At 36.8% G+C, this 23,953-nt stretch overlaps 1 protein-coding gene across 3 annotated transcripts in view; it reads left to right on the top strand.

The window, feature by feature from the left end:
• Positions 1–23,953, top strand: part of PLCH1 (phospholipase C eta 1) — a 78,687-nt gene that overhangs the window by 35,532 nt on the left and 19,202 nt on the right. For all 3 annotated transcript variants that reach the window (XM_062582233.1, XM_062582232.1, XM_062582230.1), the window contains exons 5-11: positions 491–661; positions 10,723–10,816; positions 13,485–13,688; positions 15,414–15,534; positions 16,969–17,140; positions 20,940–21,047; positions 23,195–23,356. In XM_062582233.1, coding sequence (XP_062438217.1) covers positions 491–661; positions 10,723–10,816; positions 13,485–13,688; positions 15,414–15,534; positions 16,969–17,140; positions 20,940–21,047; positions 23,195–23,356 — 1,032 coding nt within the window. The remainder of the gene's footprint in view (positions 1–490; positions 662–10,722; positions 10,817–13,484; positions 13,689–15,413; positions 15,535–16,968; positions 17,141–20,939; positions 21,048–23,194; positions 23,357–23,953) is intronic.

The following is a 23,953-nucleotide window of genomic DNA, read 5'->3' as shown; positions in this document are numbered from 1 at the left end:
ATTGTCTTCCCTACAGAGTGCTGCTGGTGGTTGGATGAGTGTTACGGTTTGACTTGACATAAATTTAAGACTATAATATTATTCTAAATATTTTTAAGTGTCTACTTCTGCTCTTGGAGGAATGTAAGAAGTAGAGTTATTGCTTCTTGCTATATTGTAATCCAGGATAACTGCAAGATATGCAAAAGTGACCGAGATTAGAATAAAGCCCAGGGCAAGCCTCTTTATGTTGGAAATAAATTCAAAGATAGATGGAGTTGAGATCTTCATGGGGAACTTGTATCTTTAGCACAGTAACGCTAAAAAATCCAGTAGATGTGATTATTCTCTTGCAGTTGTTTTAGACAGTGCCTACTAGGATTTCTGACACTGAACAGGATCTTGTAGATTATAATTTTTTAAATTTCTTTTTTTGTACGTAAGTCCTATTTTACTTTGTTCCTTGATTTCATGCATCTAGCACACTTACTTCAATGTCTTTATCTCTTAGGAAGCTGACACAGATGAGAATCAGGGAACCCTAAATTTTGAAGAGTTTTCAGTGTTTTACAAGATGATGTCCTTACGACGAGATCTCTACTTATTGCTCTTGAGCTACAGTGACAAGAAAGATCACCTTACTGTTGAAGAACTTGCACAATTCCTGAGGGTGGAACAAAAGGTATGGGAATACCACACAGTCACATATGTGTGCATGCATATAAATGAATGCTAGCAGAGGAGAAGAATTCTGTGGAAAATGTTTTGTTCCAGGGGAAAACAAGAGAATAGATGCTGGAACAAAAAAAAAAAAAAAAAAAAAAAAAAAGCCCAAAAACTTTAAATGCTTTTAAATGCTTCTAGAAAATGTTGGTGAATTTTTCGGAATCTTACTGTAGAAGAAAGGCAGAAAGGCAGCACAGGGCAGTATGGTTAATGTTTGGTAGTTTATAATGGCATTCAGGTAACACCTACACTTCTCAGTTGTATACAACTTAGGTGTGTTAGCACAGTTTAACATTGTTTTTTGGTGATGTGAGGGATGGAGGGGCGTGTGCGCAGAGCTTGTGTCTTCAGGAAAGACCTTTTCATGATTAACAGTCTTGGCAGGTACACTCTTAAAATGAATTAAGAGTAATATGTGATAAACTTTAAAGCTGTAAATATGTGCCAAAATATGAGGAGCAAATTAAACCAATTTGTGACTATCTGCAGGTGGTTTACCTGTCTGGCTTAGTTCAGTAACCTGTGCCAAAATGAATTTTTGTGATTGCATATCTGTTCATGTAAGCAAAATTGAATTCTATGATACTATTATGTATCTTATGAGTTCCCAAGTATCAATGGTAATAGTAGCAGTAATAAAAGCAACAGCTTAAATATTGACAAATATACAAAAACAGTGATATGAAAACATAGGGAGAATATGTAATACTATTTGGCTTCATATTCTTGTTTGCTATATTCTTAGTATGTTCTACTGATTCCTGTCATGGAGATGATGAGCTATATATATATATGTATATATATATGTATATATATATGTGAGCTCAGCTATAATTTTCATGCATTGATCTTGATTTGAGTATGAGGAAATAAGATTAAGCGATGTCCATTGAAATTGCTAAATTTTGTTATAAAGCAGAAGAACCTCATTTAAATGTGGCCTAAATTTCAATTAGATATTTAAGGGAAGATTACATTTGTGACGTAACACAGATGGTTATCCATTAGAAAATGAATTATTTTTAAATTCGGAATTGTTTTCTTGCTCATAGCAACTCTACTTGCAATTAAAGACACTCATGCTGCTTTTACTTACTGGCTGTGCTTGGTGTTAGGTTCCTACATTATGCCTTTTGTATTAGGAAAAAAATGTATTGTAAGGAGCTGGCATCCAGCAATTGTGGGCTACAGCATATGGGCAGAAAACCAAGCTACATGAACAGAAGTTCTTATGGATCCACACAGAAAGCAGTTGTGAGATCACAAAAGGTGGAGTTGGTATCAGTTCAGTAATACCACTTCTGCAAGCTATGAAGTTCTAAGCTGTTATGTGGCTCATCTAACTTTACCTCCATGAGCTGTTGCAGAGGTATTGCACCCATCTGGCCATGGCAATGTGTCCAGAGTTCTCAAAATTCTTCCTCTCCCACCTCTCCCCTCCCCCACTTTTTTCCCCTCTTCTACCTTCTTCCCAAATTTTATTTATGAAAGTCTATGCAACTTATACAAAGAAAACTTAACACCTATAATTTGCACTTTGGTGTGCAACCTCAGAAGCAAGCAAGAGAGATCAGATTCCGAGAACGACGCAAGCAGAGACAGTGATGAGGAATTTTAAAGTGTAAACAGCTGAAGAAACAAAATTGACTGAAAGTCAGAGATTTCCCCTGATGTACTTATGAAAACTAGCTGAACAGAAAAATCTCAAGCCATTCTGAAGTATGTTGCTTCAGCAGAAAATTTCCTGACCATCTTCCTGTCCTGTAGGGGATAACCTGCTACCAAAACTGTGCATGGGGATACTCCTCAGGAATCCCTGAATTCTAGGACTCATGTTTTTTCTGGCAATTGGTCCTTCATTGTTTGCCCAACCCACACATCCTTGCAGAGAATATTGTTGCAAAACAACCTGTAGAAAATAAACTAGCTCCCTGACCTACTTGAGCTTCCTGAGTACAAATGCTTGTTTTGTCTGCCGTCATAGGATAGTCTTGTGGTGTTCTGGGATTCTGCAGTGACTGCCCTTTCTGAGTTATCCCTAGCAAGAGGTATCAACAGGCTGTATTTTGTTACTGAATTTTCCCCCTTCTGGCCATTGTGGCAGTTCCCTGACTTGGCTGACTCCCCAGTTCTTCCCCCCTCCTCCCTTGAAACATGGAACTAATTGTTGCTAGTAACACTGTGATAATCTCAACACACAGGTTTCTCTACAGGCAATTCTGGCAATTCTACTGGTTGCAACTTTAAAGCACAAAACATTTGTGTTTTTCCCTTTCTGCTATTGCCCTAACTCAGAATTCTGAGTTGGCTACTTTTTATTTTGTTTTCTTTTTGATCAGTGCCTTCTATCTAGGTGCCCTTCAGTGGAGCACTCTTGACAGCAGCAGGAAGGTTGACACTGATGAGGAAGTGAAAGAAATCCTCTAGGGAGGATGTGTTCATGGAGATGCCGAAGTTCCCAGACACAACTGAAGAGCAGTGATATGAGAGGGCACTCTGGGAACTGTAGCAGAAAGAAAAACATGTTAAAGAGGCAGGTGTCTCTGGGCACACAGGGACACAATGAAACTACTGATGCAGCAGAAAAAATAAGTTGACTGTCCAGCCTACCTTACTCTACCTGTTCTGTCTACACCATTCCATATCCTGAATGCAGACAGTACTCTCTGCTCTAAATAGGCTGCTCAACATTGTTCAAATAAGTAAATAAATAAAAATATGACCTTCTGTAAATGAACCTCTTGGCAGCGTGTGAAGAAGCACCTTGCACTTTGCCTTGTCCCTCTTATCCTTCTCATCTCACTTTCCAATATTATCAGTGTTATAGCAGACTTACTCTTTTGCATTTTCAAAACACAGACGTGAGTGATAACAATGTCCTCAGGCAAAGTAAGACTGCTTTCAAAAGCTGATAATAGTTCAAATTGTAATGCAAGTCTAAAATGCCTTTAACCAAACATCATTTAATTTTTGCTCTCATCTAGACTGCTTGGAAGTTTGTGGACAGTCCATCAAACTCCATCTGCTATTATTCTGGCAAGGCTTTTAAATATTCTGCAGCCTGAGGGCGGAAGACTAAGGTGCTTTTTTGTGTTCTTTGGGTGTTTGTTGGTTTTGTTTTAACTTGCCGGGCTTGCTTCTTTTAAGAAGACTTTCCAATTGCCTTCACCCAAGAGCTTGTGAAACAGATTATTTCCACTTAGGTGCAGTTAAACTCACTTCATCACTACTGAAATTGTAATTATATGGCTTCAGAATAAGGGAGCAGAAAATAAGCTGCTTTACTGGAATGACTGCTGATGCTTCAGTCCTTTTAGCCACACGTGATTGTGCAAGAGGAACATCCCTGGGAGGTCTAGTCAGGTCTACATGCCTGAGAGTTGTCCCTTCATCAGTGCTGCTTCCTAATGAACCAGTATCAAAGTCTGAATTAGTCCTGCCCAGAAACCGATCCCCTGTAAAATGACAGATAGCTTCCACAGCAGGATCTCCAGCCTCTTTTTACTGACAGAGCTTGTCTCATACTTGTCTTTGGGTGACAAGCAAAATTTCAGCATTTGGCTCTATAAACATTGTTCGTGTTAGAGAGCATCTCTGCAGTTGCTGGCCACTCTGGACATGTATTATAGAGCGAATGGCCTCATTCTGTACCAGTCCCTGGAGCCCCAGAGCTGTCCTGTTTAGGGGGTTGGCCAGCTGGCAGTTGTTCCTGTTCTTCCTTTCATGTCTCTGCTGTATTCATGTCACATAAGTGCTTCTATTTCACAGTCATCTCAGAGGCCTCTGACACTTGTGCCAGTAGTTTTGTGTGGCTGCAAGACTTTGTGTTGGTGTTACAAACCTGGAATGTTTAATCTTGGTTTTCTGAGAAGAGAGGTTTTCTGTGTGCCTGTTTTGCCACCTGCTGCTTCACCATGGATCAGTTGCTCTGCAGTACGGTTCTCGTCTGTCCTGAGAAAAAGGAGCTCTTGCCTTCATCCACAGTCTGTATATGCTGCACGCTCCAGGAAAGTGCTCTGCATTGTGTAACGTGCCCTGTTGTGCTCCAGTGACAGGCACCATATGGAAATGTTAACCCCGTGCCATTTTAGTGGTACCAAACTGATGTATTCTGTGGTAGAGAGGCACTGCTGTATGCAGCCTGGGCCTCACGGTGACAGTAGGAATGCTAGCGTCACACTGAGTGGGTTACGTCTGAATCTTCGAAAATGTTCTACTGTACACTTAATTTGGTTTTTTGGAGAGGTAATCCTTCACCTTATTGACCTGTGTCTGATGTCCTTTGTAATTTCAAATGAACTGGAGTTGCATAGCCACACAGGAATAGAAGGGGCTCATATGGCAGCACTGTGTCCTGGCAGCTTTTCTCATCAGCATGGCGTGAACACGTGACTTGAAATACCTTACTAATATCAACTGGTAGAACTAGTTGTCCCTGGTCACTTTAACTGGATTGAAGAGGAAGTAATTTTACAATTACACCCTGGCAACATGTACATATTATCATATAAAGCTTTGCATTAGTTATTCAGTATGGGTTAGCAGATTTTGAGTTATAAGTCTGCTTGAGAGAATAAATTTATCCTTATTCTTTGGCCTACACTAATTATATGGTGTCACTGGAATAATTAGTATTGCAGTAAATACTGTTTTTTGTCACACCTGCGTTAGGAAATGAGCGTTAAATACACTTCTAGAAAATAAATGTTTTGAAACCACTATACCTGCTCTCTAGGATTTGGTTTTAAGGATATGTAATGAGTTGGTATATGTTATGGAAGTAAATGGCTTTTTGTATTTGATGATCTTATCTTAATTAATCTTCAACTTAGTATTAGATGAGGTCTTAGAGTGACAATGGAGGATGTGATTTGATATGGAGCATAAACTGAAAGATAGCAGGAACCAGTATCCTGAAAGGAGTAAGAAATTATGAGAATATTGATGCTGGTACATGGACCTTGAAAAGAAAGAAAGACTATGATGCATGTTAATCTCACACAAGGAAGATAAAACCAGATGATGATGCCTGGTCAATCCTTGCTGTTTTGTGCAGGAACTCTTGTTACAGCAACATAGATTCTCAATAGAAAAGCAAGCTGATTTCTTTTCGCTTTCACTCACACTTAGAAACAAAGAAGATCAGTGTAACTGGTCTATGTGATGACTTTGTATGTTACGACGTTTTTGCTTCGACAGCTTACGTTGAAGTTGGAAGAATATCCTTGCTTTGTTTGACTATTTCTGTGTTGATTTTGTCATAAGATAATTAACTGTGAGCAATTAAAGCCTAAACCATCTGTAATCTGTTCACAGAATCACAGAATAGTCGAGGTTGGAAGGGATCTCTGAAGATGTAGTCCAAGTCCCCTGTCCGAGTAGGGTCCCCTAGCACATCGCCGAGGATTGCGTCCAGATGGTTTCTGAGCATCTCTCCAAAGATGGAGACTCCAGAACCTCTCTGGGCAATTTGTTCCAATACTCAGTTATTCTCAGAGGAAAGAAGTTTTTTTTTTTTCTCACGTTCAGACAGAACTTCCTGTATTTCACTGTTGAAACTATTTGTGGGTTGCAATCCTGTACTGGAACACTTTCTCTTGGAATTGCACTTCTCTAATTTCTCTTCCCTTTTATGTCTCAACTTTTCTATTTTATATTCTTATTTCCCTTCCCATTCTTAGCTCATAGATTGCTATAGAAGAGGGCTCTCCCATTACCTTAAACTGCAGTGATCTGCAGATTCTGATGACATTGGGATTTTGGAAATTGTCTGCCCTGCTTGCAAGATTTGTGAAAATGAAAGTGACTTTTCTCTTCCCTTTCTCCTACTTCTACACTGCAGATCAAGGATAATGCTATTTCTTGCAGAAATTTGAAGGATGTTATTTTTAGAAAAATAAATTAATCCATTTAAAGACCCAACATCTTATTGGACATTCAAAGGCTGATATTCTTTAAAAGAACATATCTGCATCAAAATTAAACCTTTTAATCAGAAATATTAAAAAAGAAAAAAGTAATTCTATATCCAAGAGATTTCAGAAGCATAACTACTGACCATCTTCAATAATCTGTACATCTAAATATTTGGTCATTAGTGAAAATTATTTTTTGATATTACTTCTAACAGAAGACTAAAATTTAATAAAAACAAATTAGGAGCTGAAATAATGATCTCTCTAAAGCTAAAGTTGAAAAGCACAGATCAGTGGAATTTTCCTTAACAGATGCAGCTTTGGAGAAGATTAGATGACTTTGTTCCTAAAGCACACAAGTACCCTGTCACTCAGATATCAAGGAACCACGTGGAATAAGGAAAAAGTTAATTTTAATTTGCTTGTGCTGAAGAAGAGGCTGTTACAAATAGTGTTTGTAATCAAACAGCAACATATACTTGAGCTGGGATAATCAGTTGTTTTCCCTACTGAACTGTTCTTGTTCCCATTATCCTGTGTAATTCTAGCAGGCGTCTCATCATATCAGCTTAACTAGCAAATATAAATAAAATGTTCAGGAAAGAAAACAAGCTGAGCTATCCTTCTGTGCAAGAAATGCAGATAGAAGGGAAGAAAGATGTGAATGAAAAGACGCTCAAGGTTATGCTGTAGAACTACTTCAGGATCTCAGTATTGTCTGGTATATGGATGCTTATTAGACATGTTTTATAATAAAGTAATTTTGAATGAATTCCAAATTACTTTAAACAGATAAACTCTAAGGTAGAGTGATGCTATCTTGGATATGAAGTGGTTCTGAAATTGTGTGGCTAATGAAATACAGCCAGAGGTGGATGATTATTTAAAGCTTATGGACCTGTCAATATTTTTTTAAAAAAGAAAAAAGATACGTTTTTTCTTGTACTAGGAAAATATCTCTTTATTAAGACAAATAAAATCTATCAATGCTTTACTAGATTTTTTTTTAATATGCCTGATCTGTCAACCCTGACTTTTCAAATATACAAAGTATAGTATATATTTCTCTGTAGTATATAATCCTATTTTGTATTACCAAATAAATCTGTGTGGGGAAACTGATTTTGAAAAATCTATTGAAAGAGATCCAAATAAAATATTACATAGTTTGAATTAGCAAAATTTGTTTGGATAATTAACTAATATTTTAAGGAAACCTTTTTTGATGATGGTTAAATATTGCAGATTTTTTGTTTGATATGTAGCCTGCCCACACAGTTTGCATACATACTACAGGAGATGATTTTCACTGAGAAGTGAAGGATGAAAATGACTTGTTATGGTACTCACAGTAGCAAGGTGCTCTCCTAGTCAGATACTGAGATGCTCTTATAACAACAAATAATGTCCATGTTTAGAAAAATAAGCCCCTTCAGGATGGCACTAATGGCATGAGTTTAACTCCCAGTGCAGTCAGTGGAATCCAAACAAACATTAAATTTTCCTATTGTGGAGACTAAGCTAATGACAGGTAACCTTTTCCTGTCCAGGAGTTTCTAATCAATGATGAGACATAACAGTTCTCTGAAGCTTTTGTTCCCAGTGGTATAGTTGTGAAAACTGAGTATTCTAAAACCAGAGATTTTTCATCCATCTGCCAAAAGACTTTAAGAAAATCAGTTTATTTGTGAGTATAGAAGCTTCTGAGAGATTTTAAGTAACTAGATAAGACAACTGCTCCAATTGCTTATCCCAGAATTTTCTTGCTGGGATGAGAAGGTGAGGTTATGTCTTTGAAATTATGTCAAACACTTTCAGTTTTATTGGTCCATTGGTTGTGTGTGTTTTTTTTTTTTTTTTTTTTCTTAACAGAGATTCCATTTTGTCTCACTTTCTCCCTCCCATAGTCTTAGCTATGGTATAGCTTCTGGTATGAACTAATAATTAAGTTCTGATAAGAAGTCTTTATACTTAGGTGTAATGGAAAAAATCTATCTTAATCTACAACTTTTTTTGTGGGGGAGCACAGACTTGTAATACAAATGTTTATTTCAAACTGTGAAGCAAAGACTTGTAAATAATGATGTCTCACTGTCTACCTACCTTTGCAAACCAGCATTCCGGAAGGCAAAGCTCCAGATAAATAAACGCAAGCAGATACAGGAATTGAAAGCACCGCTCTGGAAGTGCCATCAAAATTCCAGCATTCATAGTTTCAAGTGCATGCTATAACTATAGTTAGAAGAGGATGAATGTGTGTGTAGAACATTTGGTAATGAGGAATGGTAAGCCAACAATCTTATTCTGTCTGGACTTGAATTGTTGGAGTAACTTGACAGGACCATGGGAATTTCCCCTGTGCAAATTTGATATAATTAATAGCAGATACATTGTGATCAATAGTCAATGCTTAGAAATATTCCTGCTTAAGACTTTAGTCCTGCCATGATTCATTCAGAGGAAGTTGATGCACTGTGATTAATTCCTTTGCCTGTCATTCCCTGTTTTCAAGTCAAATGTGTGGATTTGTTCTCCAGAATCGAGGGCGACTGTATGTAGAAGCCACTTAGGTCATTCATGAAATAAGCAGTGACCCCCTATCTGACCTCTTCTGGATGGAATATTAACCTCTTTAAACCAATTTTGACTCTAATTCAGATCCTTACCTAACTTAAAATTAGGTTAGCCTTTCTTATTTGCTGCTTAGCCAATTAGTGTCATCACTGATGGAACTGTCTCTTCCTGTTAGCAGACTGGAATATATATCTTATTTTAATACTTTTCCCCCCACCAACTAGAGTCGCCATATAAGTGGAACTACTCACTTTGCATCTGATACTATACATCTAACAGTTTATGCATCTAGGTTTTTTCTCCTTTGGTTATTTTTCATATTTAAGCTGTAGTATCTCAGTTGTTATGAGATGTGGTAGTCATGGCATCCCAGATCTCTCGGGAAGAGTTCTGCTCTTGACTGAATCAGGCCTTTAAAACAGATTGACTCTCTCAATCTACTTTTTAAAAAAAGATTTCTATACAGTTGAATGCTGATGCTGAAAATGCTAAACTACAGGAAATGATGGAAAGAGTGAATTAAAGATGAGACTTTTTCTTCCCCTCAAACAGTAGATATTACATAATCTGCAGCATGATTAACCTCGCTCCTGCCTTTGCCTGAAGCAGTCATGTTAACAGGGCTGACACACTTTTAAGAAAAGGAACCGCATGTACCTTTGCTTCCAGACTGCTTCAAGTGTCAGTTCAAAGAAGGTGTTTGAGCTGACTTTGGCAAAGAACGCTGAGTGCAAACAGTAAAGATGGTAATACTACAAATAAACTGCCGAAGTTGTTAAGTGTCATCATCACTGTCCTGTAATATTAGTAGAGGAGGGAAATATGCACAATCTTATGTTTTTGTTTTGGTTCTCTACAGCTTAATAGGAGGAGGGGGAGAGGAGAGAAGAAAGATGAGATGAGTGAAAAGTTGGTTCTTTAATCTTAGAGGAAATATCTATATGACATTCTGGCCCCATTAAAGTTGGTTAGGACTTCAGTTGTAGGCTACTTGAAGCTGATGATAAAATCCTCATTCTTTTCAGAAGGACTGCTGTTTTTCATTTCAGAATCTAATTATTTATCTCATAGCCTGTATGTTATAGGTAACCCTCTTGAAAGCAATGAAATCAGAGAAGTGGAAAATGTATGAAAATAAAATCAACCTCCACCAATTTTTTTTTAAAAGTAAATTGTATTAAAGACTATCGCTTCATAGCTCTACTGAGCAGTAGAGTTGAAATGAGAACTGTTCATTGTGCTTAACAGCTAATTTTTATCTTTTAAGATCAAAGGACAATTTTTAGTAGTGATCACTGTCTCTCCTATTTTTCTGCTCAAAGGTAAAATAGACAGGAGGCTTGTGGAGCACTGACAAAATCAAATCGAAATCAAATCTGGAAAGGTCCTTCAACAGTAGTTTTACTGGTGGTCTTAATTGTGTTTGATCACAAGATTTTCAACGAGACTTAAAAGCATGAAGTAGACTTCAAAAAGCTGGTCACATAGTAGAAAAAATATGTACATTAACTTTGTCATTTTTGTGCAGATGGATAATGTGACACCAGAATATTGTCTTGACATCATACAGAAGTTTGAAGTATCAGAAGAAAACAAGGAGCAAAATGTTTTGGGTATTGAAGGTAAAGTTCTTGATCTCTAAATTATTTTCATGTCTTGACCTATTGTAGTGGAGTAGAAAAGTTCTAATACCATTTTGGTGTAGATGATAGTATTTGATGACTATGGCATTACGTGAAAGGTCAATAGTCAGTAGTGGTAGGTGCATATTTGTGAGATATGGGAGAGATAAGAGAGCAGGTGGGATGAATTATCCAAATAGCAGTGTGCTATCCAAAAAAAAATATATGTATATATACTATATGGTTTATACTGTAACCTATTCTAGCTGAAGTAATAAAAGCCAAGTTTACATTCTGCTCTCTGTCTCTGTAGATCTGGAACCACTCCTATACTATCTTTTGATTTATGTTGATGTAAAATAAAAAAAATAAAGACAGTTCCATTTTCTTTGGGTTTTAGTAACTTGGTTCATCTTGTTTGCTAAAGCAATTGCAGATGGTGCATTCAGAATCCCGTTTAGCATCAAATTCCAGTCTGAGTTGTTAATTTGCTGAGAAGATGGCTGTTATGAAGCAGAACAATTTGGTAGGTTAGTTCTATAGGGAGAAAAAAGTCTTTCTCCACATAATGTAGCTGGAATATAGCCTTACAGTTCTGCAATAAGCTTGCTGGGCGACTCTGGGCAATTCACTTAAACTGAAATAAAGCAAAGTGAACAAGCTGTGATATTTAAAAAGAGTGTTTTTGAAAGCACTTATATTTCTTTAAAATATTTCTGCTTCTCCTCTTATGTTTGAGTTCCTTTCAGAATTTGTCTGACCCGCATTATCCTTTTGACATGTTTCATATTTCATGTTCTTGAAGTGGATAGTTAAGAAAACTTCCTCAGTTTGATTCTGATTAGATTTAAGGTGGTGTAAATCAGTACAATCTTCTCAGATAAGCTTGCAGCATAGAGAAAACTGTAAACTAGAGCTGAGCTGGTGAATGTGCCTGGGTCCCCATGGTATCTGTGCTGCAGCACAGTCCCTTAGGTGGCTGCTACCCTGTCCACACAGTGTCTTCAGTAGGGTCAATGTTTATTTACAGTAGAAGAGTAGCAGTAGTGTTAGAATAAGTGTCAGAAGTAAATTCAGAACAAAGCCTTCTGCTTTTAAGTCAGGATATCAGTTTGGCTCCTGGTTCTGTCCTGTGATCTGCATAAGTTGTCAAATCTCATTAATTTCAGTAGAAGTGTGCCCTTTTGTTTTGTTTTTATTGACACTGTTACTACCTTCTGAAGATTACTTCTTAACTTGGGACCTATTGGTGGTCAGTAGCAACAGAAAGTCCTGACATATGGAGAATACCAAGCCTATACTCTTGCAGGCATCACATCCCTATGTCTCTTTTCTGCTCTCCAGTATTTGAGGATTTTCCTGTTTTCTGCTCTCCAGTGTTGGAGGATTTTACTCTGACTCCTCTTACTCAGGTCAGATTTATGGTGGAACAGAATGGGATAACTCTTACCTGTTACTATCACTAGGTTCAGTGAGAGAAACGCAGTGCACATGTCAAATACTTCACAATTTGCTCAAAGTGAGGCTGATGTTCCCTCTCTCCCTCCCACCCTCCCCAGTTATATTCCCTTAAGCGAGTGACTCATCTTCCAAGGTACATTTCAGCATCCCAGGAAATGAAGGCTGATGCTGCCCAGACAACTGACCTGATTTCTCTCTTACACTGATGCTTTTCCAAGAGTCAAAAGGGGATAGGAGATATCTATTTGTGAGGGAGAAAGGAAAAGGCAAAGGTTTTCATAACAGTAATAACTTATCCTTTAGCTGTGCACTGTATTTGCCCTTAGCATCTAAGTGAAGAGAAATCATTTTTATCTCATTGAATAATTACAAGAGAGGATATTTTCATTCACCAAATTCTAACAGAGCCAATAACACCTTTCTCTGTTTTGTCTGTTGGTGGAATGGTTTTGTCTGAACTATTGGAGACAGCTTTAGCACGCTTATCTTAGTTTGTGCATTGGATTTGACATCAAGGGATTCTCCAAGGTTCAGAGAATTTTTACACATGCATTTTTGTCATCTACTCCTTGAGAGTCTGAAGAAAATATCTGATCTGAAAACAAATTGGTAGCTGGTTTATAGATCTATGGGGTTTTTTTCAGCCTTCTTATATAGCTTCTATTTGTTATTTAGATTTTATGTTTATATTCGAATTCTAGCTTCTATTTTTGCTATTCTTTGTAATTGATTTCTTAGGAATCTTTCAGCTCAGTGCCATGTTTTGCAAATACTTGTATACTTTTTGGCAAGTGTGAATGTGCTTTTCCAGATTGTATTCTCTTTTCTAATTTAAAACTCTTTCAAGATTGTGCAGAGGCAAAGGTTGGATCTCGAGAATGTATTCTTCTCAAAGTTGTCAGGACTCCCATAGGCTTCAATAAAGATTATCTTTGTTGATGCCAACTGTGGATTATGTCTATGCAGCCTCTTCAGAGCAACTTGCAAATGAAACAAGAAAGCCCCAGACAGCAGTCAACATGCTGAAAATATGAGATATTGGAAGATAAACTTGATTCAAGATTAATATGATTATGTGGTTCAACAGTTTTTGGGTGATGAATTAACACTGACAAGTGTAAGCAGGAAAAAGAAGTGTTAGAGTGCAAATTATTCATTTGATAAGATATACTACATCTGTGGAAAAACTGTTCCTCTTTGTTCAAAGGTTTCACCAATTTTATGCGCAGTCCTGCTTGTGATGTATTTAATCCACTGCATTGTGAAGTACACCAGGACATGGATCAACCCCTTTGTAATTACTTTATTGCTTCATCTCACAATACGTACCTGACAGGAGACCAGCTGCTCTCCCAGTCCAGAGTGGAGATGTATGCACGAGTACTGCAAGATGGTTGTCGATGCGTTGAAGGTAATTTTAGTGCAACTTGTTAATTGTGGGGTAAACGACAGACAGTTCTTTGAAGCTTTAGGTTTGTCACAAGATTTGTGTATTAATGCTGTTTTACTTTGGTTATCTTACTAACTTCAGTGGTAAATTCTAATAATCTAACCAGGAAATTTTAAATTGTGAATGACATTCTCAGGCAAACATTATAAATACTACTGGTTTCTCCTACCTCCTACTATGTTATCTTGCTTTTATCAGTCAGCACTAGTTTTCCTTTGTCCTGCATTTGTCTGGAACATTTTTATTACTCAAACCTAGTAAGGCTGCAGACGGGCATTCTTTTGAGGCCCTGCTGTTCAAGCAGAACAGTCCAGGTTGTTCTGCTCTGCAGTTACCCGTGTGCTGGAGGTTACCACTTCATAGGAGTGTTTCCCAATCCACACTATCCAAAATGAGCTGAGTTTGCAGAGACCTCTTCCTTGTGTAAGCTGAACGGGAAAGCAAGTGATTATATAAGCAGCTCTTGCAGCAGTTGCAAAGGGAGGATGGCAAATGTCTGGGGAGGGATAGGTGGGCAAATAATGCCTTCTGTCAGCCCACCTGTTTGCAGAATGCATTTCTGTGAACATTTTAGGAGAACTGAGAAATGTACTTTCTGTCAGCTGTGGCAGAGAAGTGTGATACAGTTATGTTAGCTGCTGGCAAAAGAAAAGGTGATGTTGGTTGTTTTTGTCTGACAATTTGGAGATCACGTTGGATACTTGTTTAAGTTCTGGATGATTTCAATAATAGCAAAGCATTAATATTTTAATTATTTTTATTTTTTGAGATTCTGGTTGGAATAAAGCTTTTTGACAAATTTAAATTCAATATTAACTGTATAATTATATCACAAAATTCACCTACAATTTGTTAGTCTAAATTTAAAAATGAATTGCATTGGAGAGAAGAATCCAAGAAAGTTGGTGACATTAGCTGGATTTTCTGCAGAACTGCTGGTTAAGAAAAGTGTTAGTGTTCAAGAACTTGGGGCAAGACACAACAAAACACGTCCAGATCATTGAAGCCACTGTCTGAATGTCATGGGATTTACAGAGCTGGTGGCTCTGAGAACTTTGGCAGGCAGTTATACCTAGTGTAGCAATCTGTATTTTCTTCTGTAGAAAAGTTCACTGAAGTGCACAGTAGTACGTTATTTTGCTTGGCCTCAAAACTACAGTAGCTTCTTTCTTATGATGTTTTTAGCTTTCTGTAGAGGTAACAGTAGTGATAAGCTTGGTGTAAATCTAGAGTGCAGTAATTCATTAGGAGAATTACCATCTTAGTCCAATCTGCGTTCGATGCGTTTGATGCTACTCTCATTAAAGTCAGTTATGAAAATATAAGTTGAATTGGAAGTGGAAAAGAAAACTCTAAATATATTATAAAATTATTTGTCTTCAGAAGCAAAAGCTGCTTTCCCAGTAGATAGCTGTAAACCTTGTGTTCTAGTAACCTTTGGAATTTTACATCACTGTTTAATATAAGGAAAAAAATAGTTTTAGGTTGCAGATCGTTCATTTAACATAAAAACCAAAACATTATATGCTGTTAGTCTTACCTATTATGCAAAGTCATGGACTGAATGAAACTTGCTGGCACCTGCATGGTAGAATAGTGTACGTGAGTTCTGTGGGCAAGCAAGATGAGCAGAAATGTATAAAATCATGAACATCTGTTAATGAGTAGGGTTTTTTGTCTTAACAGTAGATTGCTGGGATGGTCCAGATGGAGAGCCAGTAGTGCACCATGGCTATACTCTTACTTCTAAAATATTCTTCCGGGATGTGGCCGAAACTATCAATAAATACGCCTTCATCAAAAATGAGTAAGTGAAGAGTCAGTTTTGAAGCTAGTCCCGTCTCTATGTCTTATGCAGTTAATCTCATGTGCATTCCACATAGAAAGTATGTGCATTCCTTTAAATGCACTTAAAAAGTATAAAGTTGATTGTTTTCCAGTTTATTGCCCGTATAATATTTATTATTCAACTACATAAGCTCCTTCATTTTCCCATCAATCAAGTTAGAAAGTTCAGCCTGAGTTAGAAAGACTTTTCATCCATTGTAGGCTCAGTAAGATTTCTGTTTAATATAATCTCAGTCTATAATCTGTATGTATTGAACAATTTCCTGCATTGTCTACCTAGGGAAAATTCTTTATTTTGGTAGGAAAATAGAAAAGCTTTCTCATAGGTAGTATAAGGAAATACAGAAGATCCAGGGTAACATTTAGATTCTTTCTACCGCCTTTGTCTTGTTACTATATGACAAAAATTATTATGAAAACAATGGTATATTTAAGCAGTCTCAAAAAACAGAAGTGGATGTATAAAATTTTGAGTAGTTTGGAAAGGGTAAAGGGAAAATAGATTTTTACTTGAAAGAATCAAAAAAGACTCAACAGTGGTGAGGGGAACCCACACTTCAAAATTTGATGTCCTCAATTAGAAACTGCAGATGATTCTGTATTTGGTGTATAGTTAGCCTGAGGTTACTTACCATAGAATGCTGGGGCTGCCAAGAGATTAAAAAAAAGGACTGGACAAATATGTGGAAGAAATAAGTTGTTATGTACAGATGCAATGCCTCTGACTCAAAAAACTTAAGCTGAAAATTCCTGGAGCCTGGGAGAATGTTCTGGAAGGTATTGCCAAATATTTCTCCTAACGTCCTTCTGCAAAGGTTGGTCATCTTCTGAGATTTGGCTTACCTCGCTATAGGTGTTCTTATGTCCTCAAGTTTATGTTGTGTTACTTATTAAGACAAAGGCAAATCATTTGTACGGCCTCCACGAAATATTTGGAAGAGGAACAGAAGAGCTAGAAATTTCTTTAATGAATCTGATTTCAAAATGCTTTTTTCCAGGAGCACTTTGCTGGGCATTTATTGCTTATGAAGACTTCGCATGTGGCTTGCAGAGGAATGTTTTAACTTCTGTTGAGCAATCTGAAACATGGTTTATGAATTTCCCAGTTTGACGTGTCTCATAAGCAGCTGCCTGTTTCAGACTCTGGGTCTCTGTGCCCCAGTAGGATGGTGTTGGAGGAAGAGGGCAAAATTGCCAGCAAGGATTATTTAGTGCTTCATGAGAGAACTGGGATTTGGGACTTCTGTGTACAAAGTCTCTCCTTCCAAAGTGATTTTGTTTTCAGTCTCCAGAAAATGCAGAAGCAAACTATTTAAAATAGTTTATGTGGTAAGCTGTGCAGGTCTTCCCTCTCAAAACACTGTTATGATATTATCTGGGGGTTTTGTTTTAGGTTTCCAGTGATACTGTCTATTGAAAATCACTGCAGTATTCAACAACAAAAGAAGATCGCTCAGTACTTAAAGGAGATATTTGGTGACAAACTGGACTTGTCATCTGTAATCACTGGAGATTCCAAACAGCTTCCTAGCCCTCAAAATTTGAAAGGCAAAATCCTAGTGAAGGTAACTTGCTACTGGCATCATGTTCAAAATGCAATATAAGTCAGCATGTAATATTTATCATAGTTGTTTTTCTCCCTTTGGCTTTGGAGAACCTGTGTAGCAGTAGCATGAGGATCAATACAGATGCAGAGAGTGAGTTAAAATTACGAACTTTTCACAGAGACGTTGAAAAAGGATTTACCTTGGACTTGACAAGTATCCTGAGATACCTCTGTAAATGTTTTAACACACAGATGATGCTAACAGCAACATAAGGAAGTTCTTTCTGCTTGTTAAGCATCTTATTTGAGAGTCTCAAAGTCAGTTAGAGAGATGCTAATTTTTTAAATGTTAGCATTTAGTCATGAAGGAGGAAAAATGCATCTTTAGGAATAAGGGGAAATGTGATAGTTACCTGAACCACTGACATTATCAACCATTATTGACAAAGCCTTGGTACTTGCTCTTTTTTTTTAAATTTATCTGATTTATGTTATTAGTAGATATTTTCCCGTATGGTTTATATCTCTGTAGTTCTAAGCGCTGTTCTACAGTCTCTCCTTGTACTAAGTATTTTGGAATAATATAAAACTATGTCTGAAAATAATTTCTTGCATTTTCTCGGATTTCACCCCCACCTTGCTCTGAACAGCATTTCATGAAATGAAATGGTATTTTCATGGTTCATCAACTATGTTTGTGAAAGAGAGAAGAGCGTTTCAGAGGGTGGCTAAGGAGCAGCAAGGGAGAAGGCCCCTAGTATGTTGTATGCAAGATGAATAATTTGAGCCTTGTAAATGTAAACAGATAGTCTCTGAAAGGAATTTCAAAGACCAGGATGGATATAATAAGAAAGAAATGCCAGATAGGGCTTTGAGAGGATGGTTAATACAATTATAGCTTATTAGATTGTCCTCATGCATCGAAGTAAATTAGAAAGAGACAATTGCTTAAGATACCATTGCTTCCTCTACCTTCCATATCAAACTGTCTATAAAGATTCACAGTTTAGGTCTGATGTTATTCTAAACATATTTCAGTATATGATGAGAGTTGAGTCTGAATTAGAAAAATTAGTTCAAGTACTCGACTGTGATTTTGAATTTCACTGATTTTTTTTCTTTTCTTTTCTTTTTCTTTTTTTTTTTTTTTTTTGGTGTACCTGCCAGTTAAATGAGCTATGAGCATATATTATAGTCTTGGTGTTTTAGGGAGCCAAACGAAATAATACATAATTTCAGTCATGTGACAAAACACAGCAAACCACCCTAAAACATTATGTCAGTGCATAAAAGGCCAGAGGGATTTGACACTGCACGGTTCTTATAACTTCTGATCTGATTGTCTTTGAGCATCTGAGTTTAACTATAGTTTGAATCTTTGGCTAGAAGTACTGAAATCCTGTAAATAGTTACAGAATGGAATGGAGCTGAGATAACATTTTAGAATGACAGTACTATTTTCAGCTTCACGGGTTATTGTCACAATGCCCTATTTCCTATGTTTCGTTCAGTTCAAACAGCCACCTTGGAATAGATAAAATCATATTTAAGAATCAGCAGCTTGTTGAGAAGCAATCCAGTTTCCCATCTTTTTACTATTATTTTTGCTGTTTTATACATTTTCCTTTAAAAAATGAGTAGTATTGATTGATTAGCCAAATAATTTCGCTTAATAGCCCTAATTCTCTTGCTAGTATACGCGAGGAATAACTCTAGTAATATAGGTGGATTTAAACCAGTACAATGGTGCAAGCCTGAAGTGAATTTGACTCACTCATTAGTATGGCAATATTATTCATTTCAAATTGCAATCTTTAAATCAATCTTCTTCATGTCTGTAGAGACTCTCAGAGAGTGTAATCTATATCTACCTCTGTGAGTGGCAGAACAGGTAGCCTGCAAATAATCTTGTTATCAGTGATGAGTGCAGGAATGTGTAATAACACATAAGTTTGAATTTTGAGTGGTGTATGGTAAAACAAGATGCAATGGCCACAAGTTACAGCATGGGAGGTTCAAACTGGACATTAGGATAAGCTTCTTCAGCAGGAAAGGTAGTACAGCATGGGAGGAGGCTACCCAGAGCGCTGGCAGAGCGTTTGTCCCTGGAGGTTTGCAAGAATTGACTGAATAAAGCTGCAAGGCGTGCTTTGAGTGGGAGGTTGGACTGGAGACTGGCAGAGATCCCTTAGACAACATTTCTAAGGTTCTGTGACTGGAGTTTGCTATTAGCAATCATACAGAAAAATTCAGGATGAATATTTTAGTAAGAATAGCTGCTCATCTATCTTGACCTGTGTTGCTTTTCCAGAAATAGTCAATAACCTTTGTTTAACACTCAGGAACTACTCATGGAATTAAAGTGCTTCCTTTCTAATGTAGTTAAATAAAAACCATCATAGTAATGAATTAGCAACTAATTTTGGATTACTGACTATGCTCTTATATGAGCATGCAATATCAAAATAGGCTTTATTTGCTTCATGTTGATGACTACGTGCAGTGAGTTATTTGTGTCTGCATCTTCCGTTCTGATGGAGTTCCCGTAACAAAATTTTTCTCTCTCTTTTTTTTTTTTTAATATTAAGTATACCACAACAGTCTGCTGCAGGTGAGCCTGAAATATCTGGAAGTTAGCTTGAAGAAAAATCATTCGGGCACAATGGCTTGCTCCAGGGATGGGAGTTTCTGCATTATTTTATTTACTTTTTTTCTGAACTAGCTTACAGAGTTCTTTTCGGTAATAGTGATAAACTCCTTCAGGGTTTTGTTAGTGATCTTATTAAAGCAGTTAGATTCTGCTGTGGAAATCGGCCCTGACATACTGTACTTAACCTCCCAGGCCCTCCCATCTTCTAAAAACACAGAAAAGCAGAATCCTTACGACTGTTACCGCAGACACCTGTCTATTTACACATTCACATTACCTAAAATATTCCAGTGGCTACCAGAATGGGAAATTAAGAGTTTTAAGAGTTCGGTGTATAAGCTCTGGATTCTCACCTTTTTAAACTCTCAGAGTTTAGAGAACAAAGAAGCATTGCAGACTATTCCTTTGGGCTTACTTTTTTATTAATACGTGGTAACTGAACAAAAAGCTGAAATTATTTAAGAGAATATGTGATTCATAAATATTTTTAAAGTCATTTTACAAGTACAGTTTTGTGCAGCGTTCAAGTACATTGCACAGTGTGCATTCCTACAGACAGCCTAAGGTAGTTTGAGATGTTCATTTAGAAGAATGGCAGCAGTATTCGTTGCACCTCTGTAAAGAACAGGGAGAAGTCAAATTGCCAGTTGCATATAATGGTGCTTGACAAATTTTAAAAAGAAATTCTGAATTATGTATATTGTAAATGACAGCATGTTCTATTCTTTGAAATAAAGAGAAGAAACATAATGGCAGATGGGATTTGTTATTTAATAACCTTTTTTTATAAAAGGTGATACTGTTTCAATTCTGAAGGACACAGGTAATGCACAGTTATGTTGGTTGCTTTCCTCTGGAAACTTACCCAGTAATTTAGAACTAGGAAACTTGAAAAAGTACTTTTGTTTTCCTCTTTGCATTGCTTAGGAGCCAATTTGCAATGATAGTATCACCTCTGGCAACTTCATAGAAAAAGAGGATAGGAGACGTTCTTGTCTGTGATAATCTGGTTCCATGAGCCAGCTTGCTCTGAAACTCTGAAAATGAATTCTAAGCTCTGGTCGTAGTTTATATAAGGAATATTTGCGGAATGTGTTGTTTTGGCCTTTGCCCCAAATAACACTGAACAGATGTGTATTTATTGTGACTATTCTTTCCTCATTTTTAGGGTAAAAAGCTGCCATACAGTCTTGGAGAAGATGCTGACGAAGGAGAAGTTTCAGATGAGGATAGCGCTGATGAAATTGAAGATGACTGCAAGTTAAAGTTCTGCTATGTATGGGCATATACACCATTCCCAGAACTGCACAACTCTGCATTTCTTAAAAGGATATTCCATTATCCTACTTAGAATTGTCAGCAGACTAAATTTTTAATGTAGATTTCTTAAGTCAGGTCCTTAAGATATGGAAATTATGTCATTCAACAGTTAGATATGGAGTGAAATTGTTTTGAAATCCTGAATCTTTACTTTGTCACTAAAAACACATTAATAACAGCAGATATAAGTACTTGAGAAACCTACACTGAAAATGTGCCAGCCCTAAAGCATGCTACACTCTTTCACATGCAAATGTGTAGTACTGCAAGCAATGACAAGCTGATTGTTAACTATACAATTTCTAGACTAAGGTTATGAAAGGAGACATATGTATGGACAAAATCTCTGAAATTTGAAAATCAAAAGTTTTATTTTTTAATCTTTGTTTCTTTTTTTATCTGTCAGCAAAAACTGTTCTCTTTAATTTTTAACTCCTGTTCATTTTTTTTACTGTTAATTTTATTAACACTTTCTTTGCTACCAGCTGAATTGGTGTGCGATGCTAATACTCACTAGCCAGCAGGTGCTTTTCTCCAGTCAGGAAGCAGTCATATCTGCTTTCTGTGTTCAAAATTTTGATCTAGGGTGATAAAAATAGAGTAGCTCAAATTCATAAAAATAGAGTAGCTCAAATTCATATCTGCCAAGTGTAATGTTGTTTATCTCCAGTTTTGAATGTAGTCCAATGAATTTGCCCTTTTGCCAAACAGAAGTACATAAAGGTAGTTCTCATTTGCTGTTTATCATTTGCATATTGAACTTTTAATTTGTGTGCATTGTTTATGCCTGGTATTGCCAATTGCCAGTTTTCAGGATAGCTTGAGATTTGCTTTACAGATTGCAGAAGTTGCTGTCTGAACTGATTCAGAGGAAGATGATGTTCATGCCAGCTCTCCCTCTACCCTGACACTGCTAAGTGCTAGTGTCATCATAATCTTTTCAAGGATTCATGTATTTAACACAGAAGAACCAATTTCATTTTTTTCCCCTTAGGTAAACAAAACCACTTCATGTTAATGCTTCATGCTACATATATGGCTTCAATGCTACAGCCTTGCAGTAAGTGCATGAAGCCTACAGTAAAATCAATCTGATCAATGATTCAGAATATTACTTTTCTCTTAGTATTTCCTGCTACATTGAAAATATTTGCTATTAACTTTTGGGGAAGCTTGAAGACTCACAATTGCATAAGTCTTTAGAAATATAATTGGTTTTGAGTACATTTGCATACATTTTCACAGTTAAGTCCAGTGAGAAAGTATGTATCAAATGAACATAACTCTATGTTTAGAATAAAATGAGATATTTCTTAACCAGTTCTGAAAGCGACATAATGGCAATTCATTTTCACATGTTACTGTATTCTGTGCAACCCCCATGCTTTATTAACATGCCATGAACACTTCTGATGAGATGACACTTTCTTAAGCAGAAGGACCCAAGGCAAAATCTAATGCAAAACACAGTATGTCTTTTGGGACTAGAAAAGGAACACATTAGGATTGTAAAGTTGCTTTCTTCTTGAAGGCAGGACAGGTCTCACTTCTCTTAAAAGAATGAAAGGTGCATACATTTTTTATATAGGGCTTGTTTTAAAGTGCCTTAAGGGACTGTTTTGTGTTTGCATAGTCCATACTACTGTTAGTAGTAATAATTAAATATTTCCTCTTTCCTGCCTATTGGAGAAGAAATCTAATAATATTTAGATTGTCTGATATTTTTGAGGAACTATGCAAATGCAGTAGCTGAGAATTCATGCCATACCCGGAAAGAGGTCAGGGTCTTTCAAAATAAGGAGCTAATACTGGAGAGAGATTCTGGAGTGATGTAAATGGTGCACTGTGTTTTGGCAAGGCACTGTAAATTACTTGTCAGGAGGACTAAAGGAAAAAAAAAAAACAAAATTAAAATGGCAGTAAAAGTCACCAATAGAAAGATGCAGAATCAGGCAGGATTATGCAAGAAGCTCTTTCTTGTGCAGATAGAAGAAAAAGTTGGGAGCACCGTTTGGCCTGAAGCATGTATAATATTTTCTGAGGCTAGCTGAAAAATGAAGAACATGACAATCTATTTTAACCGAATTTCTTGATGCCTTTCAGAGTAATGGTGCAACTGAGCACCAGATGGAATCTTTCATAAGAACGAAACTTGAATCTCTAATAAAAGAATCCCAAATCAGGGATAAAGAAGATCCTGACAGTTTCACTGTGAGAGCACTACTAAAAGCAACTCATGAAGGTTTAAATGTTAACCTGAAACAGGTATGTGGGTTTCTTTCCCTTCGTCTGCTCTGCTAAATATTAGACAATGCAATGTGCATTGCGGATTTCTCAAATAAGAAAGCTAATGGTTTGTGAACAACTTTGAGAGTTGTTTTCATTTTCTTTAAAACGAGAACTTAGAGTTATTTCAGAAATACCTGGATTTGAATGGTCAAATGTGGAGAGTATGTTTCAATGTGTTCTAATCCACTTTATTTTCTTGTAAACCTTAAAAGTGTTTAATTCCATAAATACAGATATCGCAAGTGACTGTCAAGTGATTTGATTTGTGTCTAGGCTGTTGGGGAGAGGTCCTTTTTCTACTTACCCCTATCAAGACTCATCATGGTAATGGAAAGCATGCAGCTACCTATCTTTTTGTCTGTAATGCTGCTAACTCTGTTTTGTACAGCAGTAGTTACTAAAACACAGTATTGTGCTTTTACTGCTCTAAGCAGGGTTCTGTTTTTTTTTCGTGCCCAGACTGTTTTGTGTTCAGAATAGTAATCATTTCTTTTCCCCTTTGACATCAGACTATTATTGCAGAACAGTGAAATGGAAAATGTATTGGAATTTTGAGTACATAAATAGTTTGTA

Source organism: Rhea pennata, chromosome 9, assembly GCF_028389875.1.
Source record: "Rhea pennata isolate bPtePen1 chromosome 9, bPtePen1.pri, whole genome shotgun sequence".
NCBI classification, from domain to species: domain Eukaryota; kingdom Metazoa; phylum Chordata; class Aves; order Rheiformes; family Rheidae; genus Rhea; species Rhea pennata.
Note: the sequence above shows the minus strand (reverse complement) of the source record. Positions and strands in the feature narration are given on the sequence as shown.